We start from the raw sequence: 14,146 nt of genomic DNA, 5'->3' as shown, positions 1-14,146 counted from the left end.
GAAGCTCCAGCCTTGGAATCTTTGGAGGATGCTTCTTGGGTCATTCCCAGAGGAGTCTGATGTGGTCCTACTTCTTGCTGGCCTTTACCGAAGTGGACATATTGCCTATGATCCGCACAGGTGCTACAGATGACAGATGCTGTCAGATGACCTGGTGGGAATTGGCAGTTAAACCACCCGTCGATAAGAAGCTGTATACACAGAGGTAGAGGTAACATGAACCTAGCATGTAGATGCTGGGCTCAGTGACTTTAAACAGATACAGCACCAGATATAGGTACAGTTGGTGTTTCATGGTGTATTAGTAATTTTCCATCCATGAATTACGTGAGATTTGTTTAAAAAATGCTTCAATGAACTTGGCTCGGCGATGTCCCAGCAGTGGAAGATGTATTTCCCGGACAACAATGTGCTCCCTTAGTGTCTCAAACCCAGTGACTAAACCAGGGCTAGTGCCTCCCAATACCCAGTCATTCACAAACAATGTGGGGAAGTGCAGAGTTGTGTACTTTGGTACAAATCATAGGGTGTAGAGTAATTTCTAGATGGAGAAAGACTTCAGAAATCTGAAGCATAAAGGGACTTAGCAGTCCTAGTTCAGGATTCCCTTCAGGTTAACAGGCAGTGGCAGTTCGGAAGGCAAAGTCAAAAAGTGTGGAGATGGAAAAGCAAGAACGATGAAGGCCTAATGCCTGAAACATCGATTCTCCTGCTCCTCGGATGCTGCCTGACGTGCAATGCTTTTCCAGCTCCACACTTTTCGACTCTGATTCTCCATCATCTGCAGTCCTCACCTTCTCCTAGTTAGGAAGGCAAATGCCATGTTAGCATTCATTTCCAGAGAATGAGAATACAAGAGCAGGAATGTACTGCTGAGGCTGTATTAGCTCTGGTCAGACCACGTTTGGAATACTGTGAGCAGTTTTGGGTCCTGTATCTAAGGAAGGAGGTGCTGGTGTTGGAAGGGATTCAGAGGAAGTTTACAAGAATGATCCCGGGGATGAAGGGCTTGATAAATGAGGAGCGGTTGAGAACTCTGGGTCTGTACTCAGTGGAGTTTAGAAGGATGGGGGGAATGTGATTGAACATTACAGAATACTGAGAAATCTGGAAAGAGTGGACATGGAGAAAATATTTCCACGAGTAGGAGAGACTAGAACCGGAGGGCACAGCCCCAGAGTGAAATGTCGACCTTTAGAATTGAGATGAATAGAAATTTCTTCAGCCAGAGGGTGGGGAATCTGTGGAACTCATTGCCACAGAAAGCAGTGGAGGCCAAGTCATTGAGAGTATTTAAGACAGAGTTAGACAGGTTCTTGATTGGTAAAGGGATCAGGGGTTACGGGGAAAAGGCAGGAGAATGATTGAATGATGGAACAGACTCGATGGTCCAAATGCCCTAAATCTGCTCCTATATCTTATAATCCTATGGTCTAAAAACAAAGTTTTGAGCATTCAAGATAATGAGGTCTGGGAAGAACCTGAGAGTGTGATTTCAGAGACTTGCATGTAACTCAGGGGAGTTAGCCAATTCAGACAGAAAATACGCTTGTAAACGCAAAGATTATAGCCAGGAAATGACTCTGAATGATATAAGTGCCGTAAAATTTCGAGTTTTGTTTTGGTATTTCTCTGCATCTGACAGAGATATTGGCCCACTATACATAAGCAGATTATTCTCTGCATTTATAAAGATGTTGAAAGGAAGAAAGCCAATGAGTTAAAGCATTCATGTGCTAATTCAAATGCTCACAAAAGTAAAAACACAAGGCGATAAAGCATAAAATCAATGCAGTTTAAAAGCAATGTAGGACCTCACAGATCAAATATTCCAGTTCTAAATCACTGTGTGATGGCAAACAGCCTTTTCTTTTTATTGTTTTAATGAGATTTCTGCACCAAGTACTTCATATTTGACCTGTTATAAATCTATTGAGGATGGGTCATTTCAGAAAACCTCTCTAGGTAAGTGTTTATCACCAACTGAAAGCGCTGAATGGATTAAAAGGCATCTGTTTTACTGCCTGTATCATTGACCCCACGTCCCGTGTGGATGAAACATTCGGAATTCTCCGCTTTCATCAGCCAACAGGAAGTGAGCAGAACCCAGTTGTGCTCAGACTTTAGAGTCAGTTGTCGTTCATCAAACCTGTTCGTAAAATGAGAGTCGTGCTTGTTTCATTGTTACCCAAGGTCGGTCACACTGTGACACTCTGACAGAGTCTAAAGCAAAGGTTACACAACAATAGCAAATGCTGTAAAGACCATGTCTTTTCATCTTTGTGCATTTTAACATTGTGGAATGAAATGGAGATAAACTGGTTTAAGAACCAGTGTTTTAAACAATTACAGCAAGTTTTGTTATAGGGGTAGCTAAGTGGTTAGCACTGTTGCCTCAGTGCCAGGGACTCAAGATTTGATTCCACCCTCAGGTGACCGTCACTGTGCGGTTTGCACTTTCTCCCTGTGTCTGTGTGGGTTTCCTCCAGGTGCTCTGGTTTCCTCCCATAGTCTAAAGATGTGCAGGTTAGGTGGACTGACTGTGCCCCATAATGTCCAGGGATTTGCAAGCTAGGTGGATTAGCTGTGGGAATGCAGGGTTAAGGTAGAGGGTTGGTGTGGACTCAATGGCCTGCTTCTACACAGTAGGGATCCTATGATTCTATGAAGTAACACGATAAGCATGGCAAGCACTGTTTGTCTCACAGTTTGAGTTAGTGGTAATTGAAGTGTTATACACATATTGGAACAGATGATGTATTCTGCATACAAATGCACCTGGGTGGCAACAAGAAGTTAACTGCTCTATGAGGTAATGGTAAAAACCTTATTATTTCCAACAACTATGAAAGTGATCCCAGATAATTGAACAACTTGGAGCTAGGGACAAGATGGGGAGATCTCCACCAGCACCAGAAGCTTTCATGTTTAGCTTCATCTTTCAGATGAACAGGTTTAAAATGGGTTTTGACTGCAGAGAACGCTGGTGTGCTGATGGAGATCCAAAACAGTTGTTGTAAGCTGTGAATTTTATTTGATTAGTCAGAGATTTTATAGAAGCAAACCAGCCAGTCTGTGTCACTTGCAAATCAGGGGAAGCATCTGGAGAAAGATGAAAGGCAACATTCTGAGCAGCATGAGAATCAGAAGGATCTCAGCAATATGTGAATTCCCAGCTTTCCTCTGCCCATAACTGTTTTCTCTCTGCCTGTCTGTATGTCTGTCTGTGGGGTTTGAGGGGGAGATTATAAAGGGGTTGGTATTAATTAGAAATATTACAACGAATGAGTTTATAAATGTTTACATGTAACTAAAACCTCATTAATTATAATAATTCTTATTAAACAGGAAACTGGTCTATGTTTCCTATTGACCTAGGTCTAAAAATCAGGAAAACTGGGAAATCTTTGTTTTAAAATCTTTATGCTTTGCAATGACTCCCGGAATAATGGGGCTTGATTTTCTGCACACTACCGCAGTGAGTTGTGACAATGCCCAAGTAAATTATGTCTTCTTTCCCCAAATGTAGTATTTCTTTGTGGCACCCAACTCTTAGCACAGGATTATTTATCTTTAAAAAAACTGATAGGAAATTTTAATCATAAATTTGTTCATTCAAAGGATGTAGACATCACTGGCTAAGCGTATTCCTAATTGCTCTGGACAAACTGGTTAGGAGCCACCTTCTCAACACAATATTTTATCACTTCATATTTTTAGCTCTGAATCCCTCACTTTTTAAAATTGCTTGTTCGTACAATATGGATGTTGTTGGTGAGGCCAGCATTGATTGACCATTTGAAGAAATTCCGACAAAGGACCACTGGACTTAAAATGTTAACCTTTGATGCACAATATGATCGACCGTGGCTCAGTTTGCTAGTCTTTATAAAAGTTAAACATGAAGCAAAACAAAAGAAACAAGCTATTCTGAGACACACATCAGACAAAATACAAAGAGGGGCAGGCTTACAGAAGGAGGGAGAGAGTTGTTCAGAACTAAGAATGGAAATTCACAAGCAATGTTGTGTAGTGGTAGGAAGACAGAAAACTCCAGCAAAGGTTTAAAACGAGTCTTGGGGCATGTGAATATGCACCGAACAAAACATCCAATATTAAATACCTAAACTGCTGAAAACCCCACAATTTTGAGGAACGTTAGCAGCGCATTAAATGGTTGTTCATTTTATCAGTGAAGAATTAATCTGAGCTAACAAATAACTTCAAGCAGGTAGGAGTAAACAGGAATAAAATATTCAGGTGGATGCATTAATTATTTGTGTGCTGATAATCCTATGGTTTGACTGGGGTCGCAGACAGGGAGATGGGGAGTGTGGGAGACAAACAGAGATGCAACTCTTCTTCAGTTGCTTGTAAAAACCTGTTTCCATTTAGAAAGTGGGATTATTGCAAATGTGTTTTATTCTCTAATTCATTAAATGCTGTTCCAACGAAAGAGCTATGAAAGGTTCTGGTTATAGTGAGTGCTTTACTGTAACAATAAAGAAATAATCTGAGCAATGTTCCAAAGCAAAAAATGAAGTCATTGGAAAAGCCTTCCTCTCTGCCCACACATTGGTTGGACTGGATATTTTGATGTAATTGGTTTCTATTGGAAATGTCATCACCATAATTTTTCCATTTTTTTACTGTGAAACATGTTGTGAATTTAATTTACCATGTGGAACTCACAAGCAGTTTGGCTTAACAGATTGCTTATTACAATATAATCTCCCTGCCATCAAACAATATGGAGACAGTTCACTGCGAGAAACAACTATTGGAAGGGGTGTGTAGCACAAGTCTTTTTTCAGCAAACCCTACAATTTTGCAGAGCATCACTTTATATGCTTCAGAAATTAAGTGTATTCTCCCTCCTTTAAGCAATCAAATATACCACATTTATTTGTCACATTTTCACTTTATAGAGTAAAGATTTTAAGTGTTCGACTCCTCAAGACCCTGAAGTCTATGAAGAACTGACTGTACTTCCAATGGCTGGGAGTGAGTGAAGACTATAGGTTTAAAAAGATAGATAACGGACAAATTAATTTCTTTAAAATCTAGTGGGGAATATGATCAGGAAGCTATATCAAATCAGAGAATATGGAAGGCAGTCCAGTTAATCATAGAATAGAATCCCTACAGTGTGGAAACTGGCCATTTGGCCCAACAAGTCCACACCGACCCTTCAAAGAGTGACCCACCCAGACCCATTTCTCTACCCTATTAGTCTATATTTCTCCTGACTAATGCACCTAACCTACACATCCCTGAACACTGTGGGCAATTTAGCATGGCCAATTCACCTAACCTGCACATCTTTGGACTGTGGGAGGACACCAGAGCACACGAAGGAAACCCACGCAGACACGAGGAGAATGTGCAAACTCCTCACAGGCAATTGGTTAGGGGTGGAATCGAACCTGGGTCCCTGGTGTTGTGAGGCAGCAGTGCTAACCACTGAGCCGCCATATTACCCCAAGGTACCAATAAACTATCAACTGCAAATGTCTGAATGGATATCTTGATATCTCAATTATTCTTTCTGGTGACGTTGGAGCGAGGTAACACTTGTATCTCTGGTTAGATGCTTGACCAGTGAAAATAACAACAGGCAGCTGTCAAACTCAGCAATTTTATATTGAAATTACTATAGAAAGTGGTTTGCATCATCATTGCCAATGGTGACCAGATGCTAAAATCGTCATTTTTAAAATATTAATAACTGCGCTGAGACCTGAGCTTTCAAATGCAATGAGACAAAGATATAGAGCTGCATGTGTGTATACTGAGGGAATACTGACATTTATCCAAGTACTTCCACAAGATACACAGTGCTTTCCAAATACTGTCATTAGTAATATTCCTAATATGGAAAAGCTCATGACACTAATACAGCACTATCTCCTCTGCTTTTGTGAATGAATATTGAGGTCATGAAGATCTACCATCTTTCAATGTCAAACTGATCCCGCCTGGAGATGGTGCACATTTGGGAAAGTGAGCAACTCTGTGTGACGCACAAAATATGACCAAATAGCAACATTTGGTCATAAAGATTTAAAATCAGAAAGATTTAAAATGGACCTAAGACTCAACCTTTTCACCAGAGGGTGGGGTGTGTGTATGGAATGAGCTGCCAGAGGAAGTGGTGGAGGCTGGTACAATTACAACATTTAAAAGGCACCTGGATGGGTATATGAATAGGAAGGGTTTAGAGAGATATGGTAGGAGAAAGTGAGGACTGCAGATGCTGGAGACCAGAGTTGAAAAATGTGGTGCTGGAAAAACACAGCAGGCCAGGCAGCATCCGAGATTAGAGAGATATGGGCCAAGTGCTGGAAAATAGGACTAGATTAGGTTAGGATATCTGGTTGGCATGGATGAGTTGGACCGAGGAGTCTGTTTCTGTGGTGTACATCTTTATGACTCTATGACAAGGTGGGACATTTAGGATATAGATGAGGAGAAGTGTCTTCACCAAAAGGATGGGGAGCCTGTGGAATTCTCTGTCACAGAAAGCAGTTGAGGCCAAAACATTGAATGTTTTAAAGAAGGAGTTAGATATAGTTTTTAGGGTTAAAGGGATCAAAGGGAATGGGAAGGAAGCAGGAACAGGGGACTGAGATAGATGATTAGCCATGACTATATTGAAAGAAGGAGCAGGCTCGATGGGCTGAATGGCCTATTCCTGTTTTCAATGTTTCTCTCCTGCATCACAATATTCTTTCGTAGGAGTTTGGCCTATCAGTACAGGCAGTCCCTGTAGGTTGCAAACAGACTTTAGGAGGAGTCCATTTGCAGGTTGATTTGTGCGCAAGTTGGAACACGTTTCAGGACAATGCAAAGTTCTGAAAATAGACCAAAGAACTGTTGCTGCTTGAAATCTGAAACAATAAAGGAGAAACTCAGCAGCAGCTGTGGAGAGAGAAACAGAGTTAACATTTTGGTTCTAGTGACCCTTCTTTAGTGACAGACTCTGTTGAAGGGTCATTGGACTCAACATTGACTCTGCTTTCTCTATACTGATGCTGCCAGACCTGCTGAGTTTTTGTTTAATATAAAGTAGCTGTTTATTTGTACGAGAAACGATTGCATGTGGGATTTTAAAAATTATATTCCTGTTTGGGATCACGCTTGTATGTATGAGTGTTGATCTTTTGGACATTTGTGATTTGCAGTCCCCCCTGCAGTGATCGATTGTGAATACTGAGTGTTAATATCTCACTGCTTCCCAGTTCTCCATATAAAATAAAAGAGGTCTTCGTGTAATTAACTTCAACTTGCATTGGAAATCATGTGCTTACCCTGCGGCCCTTTGTCCCTCTCATTCCAGGTGCTCCTCGAACTCCTTTGGCACCCTGAGACCGACACAGAAGGAGGACATTGTGATTAGCATCATCACCTGGAACTCAGCAACTCAACAAAATGCAAGACTTGACTGACTTGTGAAATAACTACACAGAAACAAGTTTCCCCAGTCATGCTTAACTTTCTTGTGGCCAGCCAGCTCAGAATCAGTCCCTGAACTGAGGAGATTTTAATCTCCTGGTCAGAGTATTTTCTTTTCTTTTAAATTTCTTCCACAACTTCTCTAAATCTTATCAACACACCTCGATTCCTGCCATTGCTATGCTATTGCTACCAATGTGTACCACAACCCCTTCCCCTGAAGAATATTTTGCATCCTTTCCTTGATGTCCTTTAAACTTAGGAGGCAAAATGAAATAACAGCACAGAGGCCAGAATCTTGTCACCAAGTTACCCTTTATTTACTAAAGCACAGAACACTGGCTGTCGCCAACCAGCTCAGAGTCGGTCATCAACTGAGGTAACTCTAATTTCCTGGTTATATTGGTCAGTCAGAGCTTTCTTGCTTGACCCAGGTTAACAGCCCCAATCAAGGATCTTGACCCAAGTTAACAACCCCAATCAAGGATCTCGAAATCAACAAGATTCAGCTGGTTCCAATCACTACAATTTGATTTGATTTATTATTGTCACGTACCTAGGTACAGTGAAACATTTTGTTTTGCGTGCAGTACTGACAGATCATATCATACAAAGTGGGTAATGGAACAGAGCGAGGAATACAATGTTACGGCTGCAGAGAAGGCAAGATCAACATTAAATTTAAAAATGTGAGAGGTCCATTCAGAAATCTAATAACAGCCGGGAAGAAGCAGCTTTATAACATTTTACGATCTTAAGAGTCCCAAAGTGGGGCCAAACAAAATACGTTTTGATGTGTAGCCTCTCCTTGAGGAAAGGTGGCAGGCAACTAGCGCACAGCAAAATCCCACACACAACAAAGGCGCCAATGATGGACTATCTGTTTTGGGGGATGATGTTGATTGAGGAGCAAGTATCAGTCCCAGGCTGGTGATGAGAGAATGTGCTTATTTCCTTTGAATGGTGTGTTGGGAATTTCTCAGCAGGCAGTTGGGGGCCCATGGTTTACTATCTCATCCAAAGGATGGTCCCTCTGGAGTGCAGCACACCCTCAGTGTTGGGAAGGAATGTTGCTCTAAGCTTCTCTGCTCAAACCTAGGAGTGGGACTTAAATCCTGGAACTGAGAGGTCACACAGGTACCCGTTGGGTCACTTGAGTTGATTCGCCATATGAAGGAACATAGTTCGGCAACGGATGGTAACCAAAAATTATTGAAAGGGGTTATTCAAAGCAACCTGCATGAGAGGGACAATTAAGTAGAGAGAGTGAGGGACAGAGAACACACAGCAGGGGTGCAAGACAAAGAGGTCAGTCCTTAAAAAAAACAAGCTGAAAGACAGAAAATAAACACAGATAACAGGGACTGGTATCTGTGTAGTTTTGATTTACTGCTGCATAAACACAAGCCTTGAACTGATTTTTGTACTAATAAAGCTGATGGAGGTCAGTGCTAGAGAACAAAACAGTTCCGTTTTTGGTGATAAATATGCATGTTACATAAATACTCCCAGGCCAGTCAAAATCACCAGCCATTTCTTATCCCATCACCAGCCATTTCTTATCCCATCTATCTCAGTTGCGTACAATACTAGATCAAGTAGGAGGTGTCAACATTTTTAGCTACTATTTCACGGAATAGTAGGGAAAATACCTCCTATGTTCATTTATCAGGTTGTCTGTTGTTAATACTATTCCCTCTGTGTCCTAAGGTCAGATCCCAAACCCACTCCCTCAGGCATCTTTGAATTCATGGAAAACCATCTCCTCTTGCCCATGAGCTGTGGGTGACAGTGTCTGTGGGACCTAGGTTTGCTTGCTTACGAAAGAGCCACAAGGTCATCCTTGACATCCCAATGAACGTGACAGTTCTTTAAATGAATGTAAACCTCTTTCGCTGACCCAAACTACTGCTAAGACTTTCAAAGCCTTTGTCTGCTTTTTCTCCAATCTCAGCCATTGTGTGCTAATTATCTGAGTGCAGGAAAACGTTGACGGAATGGAGAAGGGAAGTAAAAGAAATGAGGAAGTTCGAGAAGCAAACAATTGGAGATAAAAAAAGCAGGGAAACCAAGGGAACAAATGGCTGGAGAAGCAGCGAACAAGGATAGAAACCTTCCAAGTAAAGATTTAGGACACGTGAACACAAAGTAATCACAAAATATACAGAGACTAGGAAGCAAAGCATTGCAAAGACAGAATATTAAATGCTCCGTCTTGATTAAAATATTTACACTTTAACATTCATTTTGCACACAAGAAAAGGAGGAAAAATTCAACTGATACTATACATAACAAAAAATAGAATATTGTATTAAAATACAAAATATTATTTTGTTTAAGCAAATTATTGTGGTAACCACTTTGGAGAAACATAAGTAAGCACAATTATTCTGTACTTGCACAAAGTAAAAAATTGCCTATAATATATATACTCCACAAGCACCTGATGAAGGAGCAGCACTCTGAAAGCTAGTGCTTCCATATAAACCTGTTGGTTTATAACCTGGTGTTGTGTGATTTTTAACTTTGTCCACCCCAGCCCAACACCGGCACCTCCAAATCATGCATGTACAAAGGTGATGAAGGCAACTCAGATTCTGGTTTATTAGCACACATTAAGCAAATACGACAGTAGTTTTAACTGTAGCTATGTTCCACAAATCTGCCCTCACAGCCAGTGATGATTTCTGATGATAACTGAAGCATACGTGAAATAAAAGTCATCTTTGAACATGGTTGTCATTATTAAAGACACTATACAAAAACTGCTCAGAGCGTTTAAATATTTAACTAGGAAGGGAGTGGATAATCCATGGCAGGAGTAGATTGTTTATTTTGACCTGGCGATGAGCTTAGATCAAAAAGTGCCATGGGGAGGTGTTACCCTGTAATGTTTCACATTCTTACCTTCAGATGAAGAGGAAATGTTTTCTTTAACAGTGAGTGTACCAGGTTATTACATTAAAAGATCCTCTTCAAGCCACAGAAAGACACGGCTCAGTGAAAAAGAAGGCCTTTTGTGCAATGGAACAGTGATATTAATGCCGTACTCTTGGGAAAGGTTGCTTTGGTTCCAATCATTTGGTTTCATCTGTTTTAGGACCAGCATAATGAGGCTCTAGAGGCATTTATAGACTATGTAGTTCAGTGAGCCTTGATCAGCCAACAGGAGGTATTCACTCACAGTCTTTTGAAATGTCACCACGATCCCTGCAAGTCAATGTGTATAACCCAACACACACACACACCTTCCCACATCCACAATTCACAAGGGTGGCTCAGTGGTTAGCACTGCTGGCTCACAGCGCCAAGGATTTAATTCCGGGGTTTAATTCCAGTCTTGGGCAACTGTCTGTGTGGAGTTTGCACATTCTCCCTGTGTCTGTGTAGATTTCCTCTGGGTGCTCAGGTTTGCTCCCACAGTCCTAGAATGTGCAGGTAAGGGTGGATTGACTGTGCTAAAATGTCCATAGTGTCCATGATGTGCAGGCTAGTTGGGTTAGTCATGGTAAATGTGGGGTTATGGAGACATGGTGGTGGGCTGGGTCTGAGTGGGATGTCTTTCGGAGGGTCGGTGTGGACTCAATGGGCCGAATGGCATCTTCCTGCACTGTAGGGATTCTATGATAAATACAAACATATATGCTCACACACTTACACACATTTCCAGAATGAAGGAGCACCAATTTAAGACAGCGATGAAGAGGAATTTCTCCTCTCCGAGGAACTGTGAGTATTTGAAACTCCTTGCCACAGAGAGCCGAGAGGGGCAGAGTCTTTCTGTATACATAAGGCTGAAATAGATAGATTCCTGATCAGTTGGGGAATCAAGGGTTACAGGGAAAGGGCAGGAAAATGGACGTGAGCAATATCAAAGGAGCTGTAATCCTATTGAATGGTGGAGCAGGCTTGACGGGCTGAATGGTCTATTCCTGTTCCTATACCTTATGGTCTTTATGGACCGAACACGCAGCTTTTGAAAGAACTGCCCTTTGGTTGCTCTGAGTCAGCGTCCACACAGACTGAAATACCTTTAAAGCCAGTACTACAGAGATCTAGTCAAAGCTGATTAGGGGGTGTTTTGGAATCACTGATATTTACCCCTAGTGTGGAAGTGGTCTTAAATCTCAGAGAGGGTCAGTTCAGTTTGAACCCAGTCGGTGACCTCCATATTGGAGAAGCTTGATGATGGTCCCACACTGCAATCTAAACACTGGACAGCCTAGGCAATACATCTGGGAAAATCATTACACTGACAAAAAGCACAAAGATTCCACATGAGACCTAACTGAAGTGAGGGGGTGAAGGTAGAGGGGATCGGAAGACTTGAATCCTATTGGCTGACTGGCCCATAACCAGAAATCATTGACACAGGGCACGATCCAGGATGTTTCATAAGAACATAGGAACTAGGATGGAAGTAGGGCATCTGTTCCCTCGAGTCCACTCCGCTATTCAATAAGATCACGGCTGATCTCTTCGTGGCCTCAGCTCCTCTTACCCGCCCTCTCACCGTATCCCTTAATCCCTTTACTGTTCAAAAAATTATCTATCTTAGCTTTAAGAACATTGAATGAGGAAGCCTCAATTGCTCACTGGGCAGGAAACTCCATAGCTTAAATTAGAGAGGTGCTAGAAATGCACAGCAGGTCAGGTAGCATCCGAGGAGCAGGAAAATCGATGTTTCGGGCAAAAGCCCTTCATCAGGATTCCTGCTCCTCGGATGCTGCCTGACCTGCAGTGCTTTTCCAACACCACTCTGATTTAAACTCTGGTTTCCAGCATTTGCAGTCCTCACTTTTGCCTATGAAATTCCATAGCTTCACAATCCTTCTCAAGTTCCTTCTCAATTCAGTCCTAAATCTGCTCCCCCTAATTTTGAGGCTTTGCCCTCTTGTTTGAGTTTCACCCACCAGTGGAAACACGCTCCCTACTTCTATCCTATCTATTCCCTTCATAATTTTATATGTTTCTGTAAGATTCTTCTAAATTCCATATTCTTCTAAATCTCCTTTTGAGGTGATTTGATATTTATCATCAAGGGGGAGAGGAGGTTTACCATCAAGGAACATTTAAAAGGCATCTGGATGGGTATATGAATAGGAAGGGTTCAGAGGGATATGGGCCAAATGCTGGCAAACGGGACTAGTTCAGTTTAGGATACTTAATTGGCATGGACCAGTTAGGCCGAAGGGTCTGTTTTCATGCTGTATGATGATATAATGGTGCAATGGTGCATGTTGTCAGTGAGAAATTTATTTTGCTGGATGTAAAGATATCCTGTTATTAATCACTGTCCCCGTCGACTGATCCGAGCTGGCTTAATGACTGTATAGATGTCAGACGAGAGGAGCACCAGAAAACACACTTTGTGTATCAGTACTAGAGTTTCTTCTCTGAATTTAAAAAACAAATCTTTTCTGGAAAAAAAGCATTGCAGGCAAGGCTACTGTTTAATCCCTATCCTACTGGAAACAGTACTGATCAGTCACTTTCTGGAAATCCAACAGTCCACACAGTGTTGAAAGCTCCAAGTTTCTTACTCAGCAAATTTACACGGTGGTTAAGAATCAAATGTCGGCCAGACAGCGGATTTCCTTCCCTTAAGGGCCCGAGTGACCCCAGGTGAGCTTTTATGACAATCTGGTAGTTTCATGGTCAGTATTAACGATGTAAGCATCTTATTTCAGATTGAGACATAAATTGAATTTAAATTCCTCAGCTGTGGGCCTTGTGTCCTTGGGAGTATTACTGAGGCTTCGTAATGACTAATCCAGTAATGTGACCACTGTTACTTTAATCTGCTGCTGGCTCATTTCGGAGGGAGGCAAGGTCAAATGTCTTTGAAGAATTATTTAGACGTGTTTACACAGAATTGCAGCTGTTTTTTTGGTAGAAAGAGTTCGTAAATCTGGTCATCGACTTTCAAACCCTCTGAGCAAATGCAGGGAATAAAGGCACTTTCCCATTGCCATCAAAGGAAACTTGTAAACTAACCATGCTGTGTCACTGGCAACTTTGAATAACTTGTTTAGTTGTTAGGCACTGTGTGGCCTGTAGCTCAGCTTCCATTTTAATACTGATTAATAATGGGTTCAACTAATCTTCATCCAACCTGCCTCTCATTTCTCTGCCTCTCTTTCAAAAGAAATCTGAACCTAAGTTTCACAAAGAATTCCCAAAATCTCTTATCACAGAATCCTTACAGTGTGGAGTCCGAACCACCAAAGAGCATCCCACCCCCACTCCAACCTATAAGCCTGCATTTCCCAAGCCTAATCCACCTAGCCTGAACATCGTTGGACACCACTGTATGGCAATCCACCTAACCTGCACATCTTTGGACTGTGGGAGGAAACCCACGCAGACACAGGGAGCATGTGCAAACTCCACACAGACAATCACCCGAGGCTGGAATCGAACCCAGGTTCCTGATGCTGTGAGGCAGCAATGTCAAATGTCAACCACTGAGCCACCGTGCCACCAGCTCTTATTTTCTATTAATCCACAAAATGTGGTTTCCTCCAATTTATCAGTATTAAGGCTGAACAAAAACATTTAGCCATATACAGAAAAAAATGAGTAATTTTGCAGAGCCACATATCTTTCGTGCTGAGGGAGCACAGCTAGATACCAGGGCTGGATTTGAGATTATATCTCACATTGCTTTACTTCAATAGACAATACTTT

General features: G+C 41.7%; 1 protein-coding gene across 5 annotated transcripts in view; it reads right to left on the bottom strand.

Moving 5' to 3' along the window:
• The window catches only part of col27a1b (collagen, type XXVII, alpha 1b), a 653,616-nt gene that overhangs the window by 172,871 nt on the left and 466,599 nt on the right, over positions 1-14,146 (bottom strand). For all 5 annotated transcript variants that reach the window (XR_011956099.1, XM_072565909.1, XM_072565908.1 and 2 more), the window contains one exon: positions 7,311-7,364. Coding sequence is in view for 4 of the 5 variants with exons in the window: in XM_072565909.1 (XP_072422010.1) it covers positions 7,311-7,364 (54 nt within the window). In the remaining variant the exon portion in view is untranslated. The remainder of the gene's footprint in view (positions 1-7,310; positions 7,365-14,146) is intronic.

This window comes from Chiloscyllium punctatum, chromosome 49, assembly GCF_047496795.1.
Source record: "Chiloscyllium punctatum isolate Juve2018m chromosome 49, sChiPun1.3, whole genome shotgun sequence".
NCBI classification, from domain to species: Eukaryota; Metazoa; Chordata; class Chondrichthyes; order Orectolobiformes; family Hemiscylliidae; genus Chiloscyllium; species Chiloscyllium punctatum.
The sequence above is the reverse complement of the archived record's forward strand: the minus strand, read 5'-3'. Positions and strand labels throughout refer to the sequence as shown.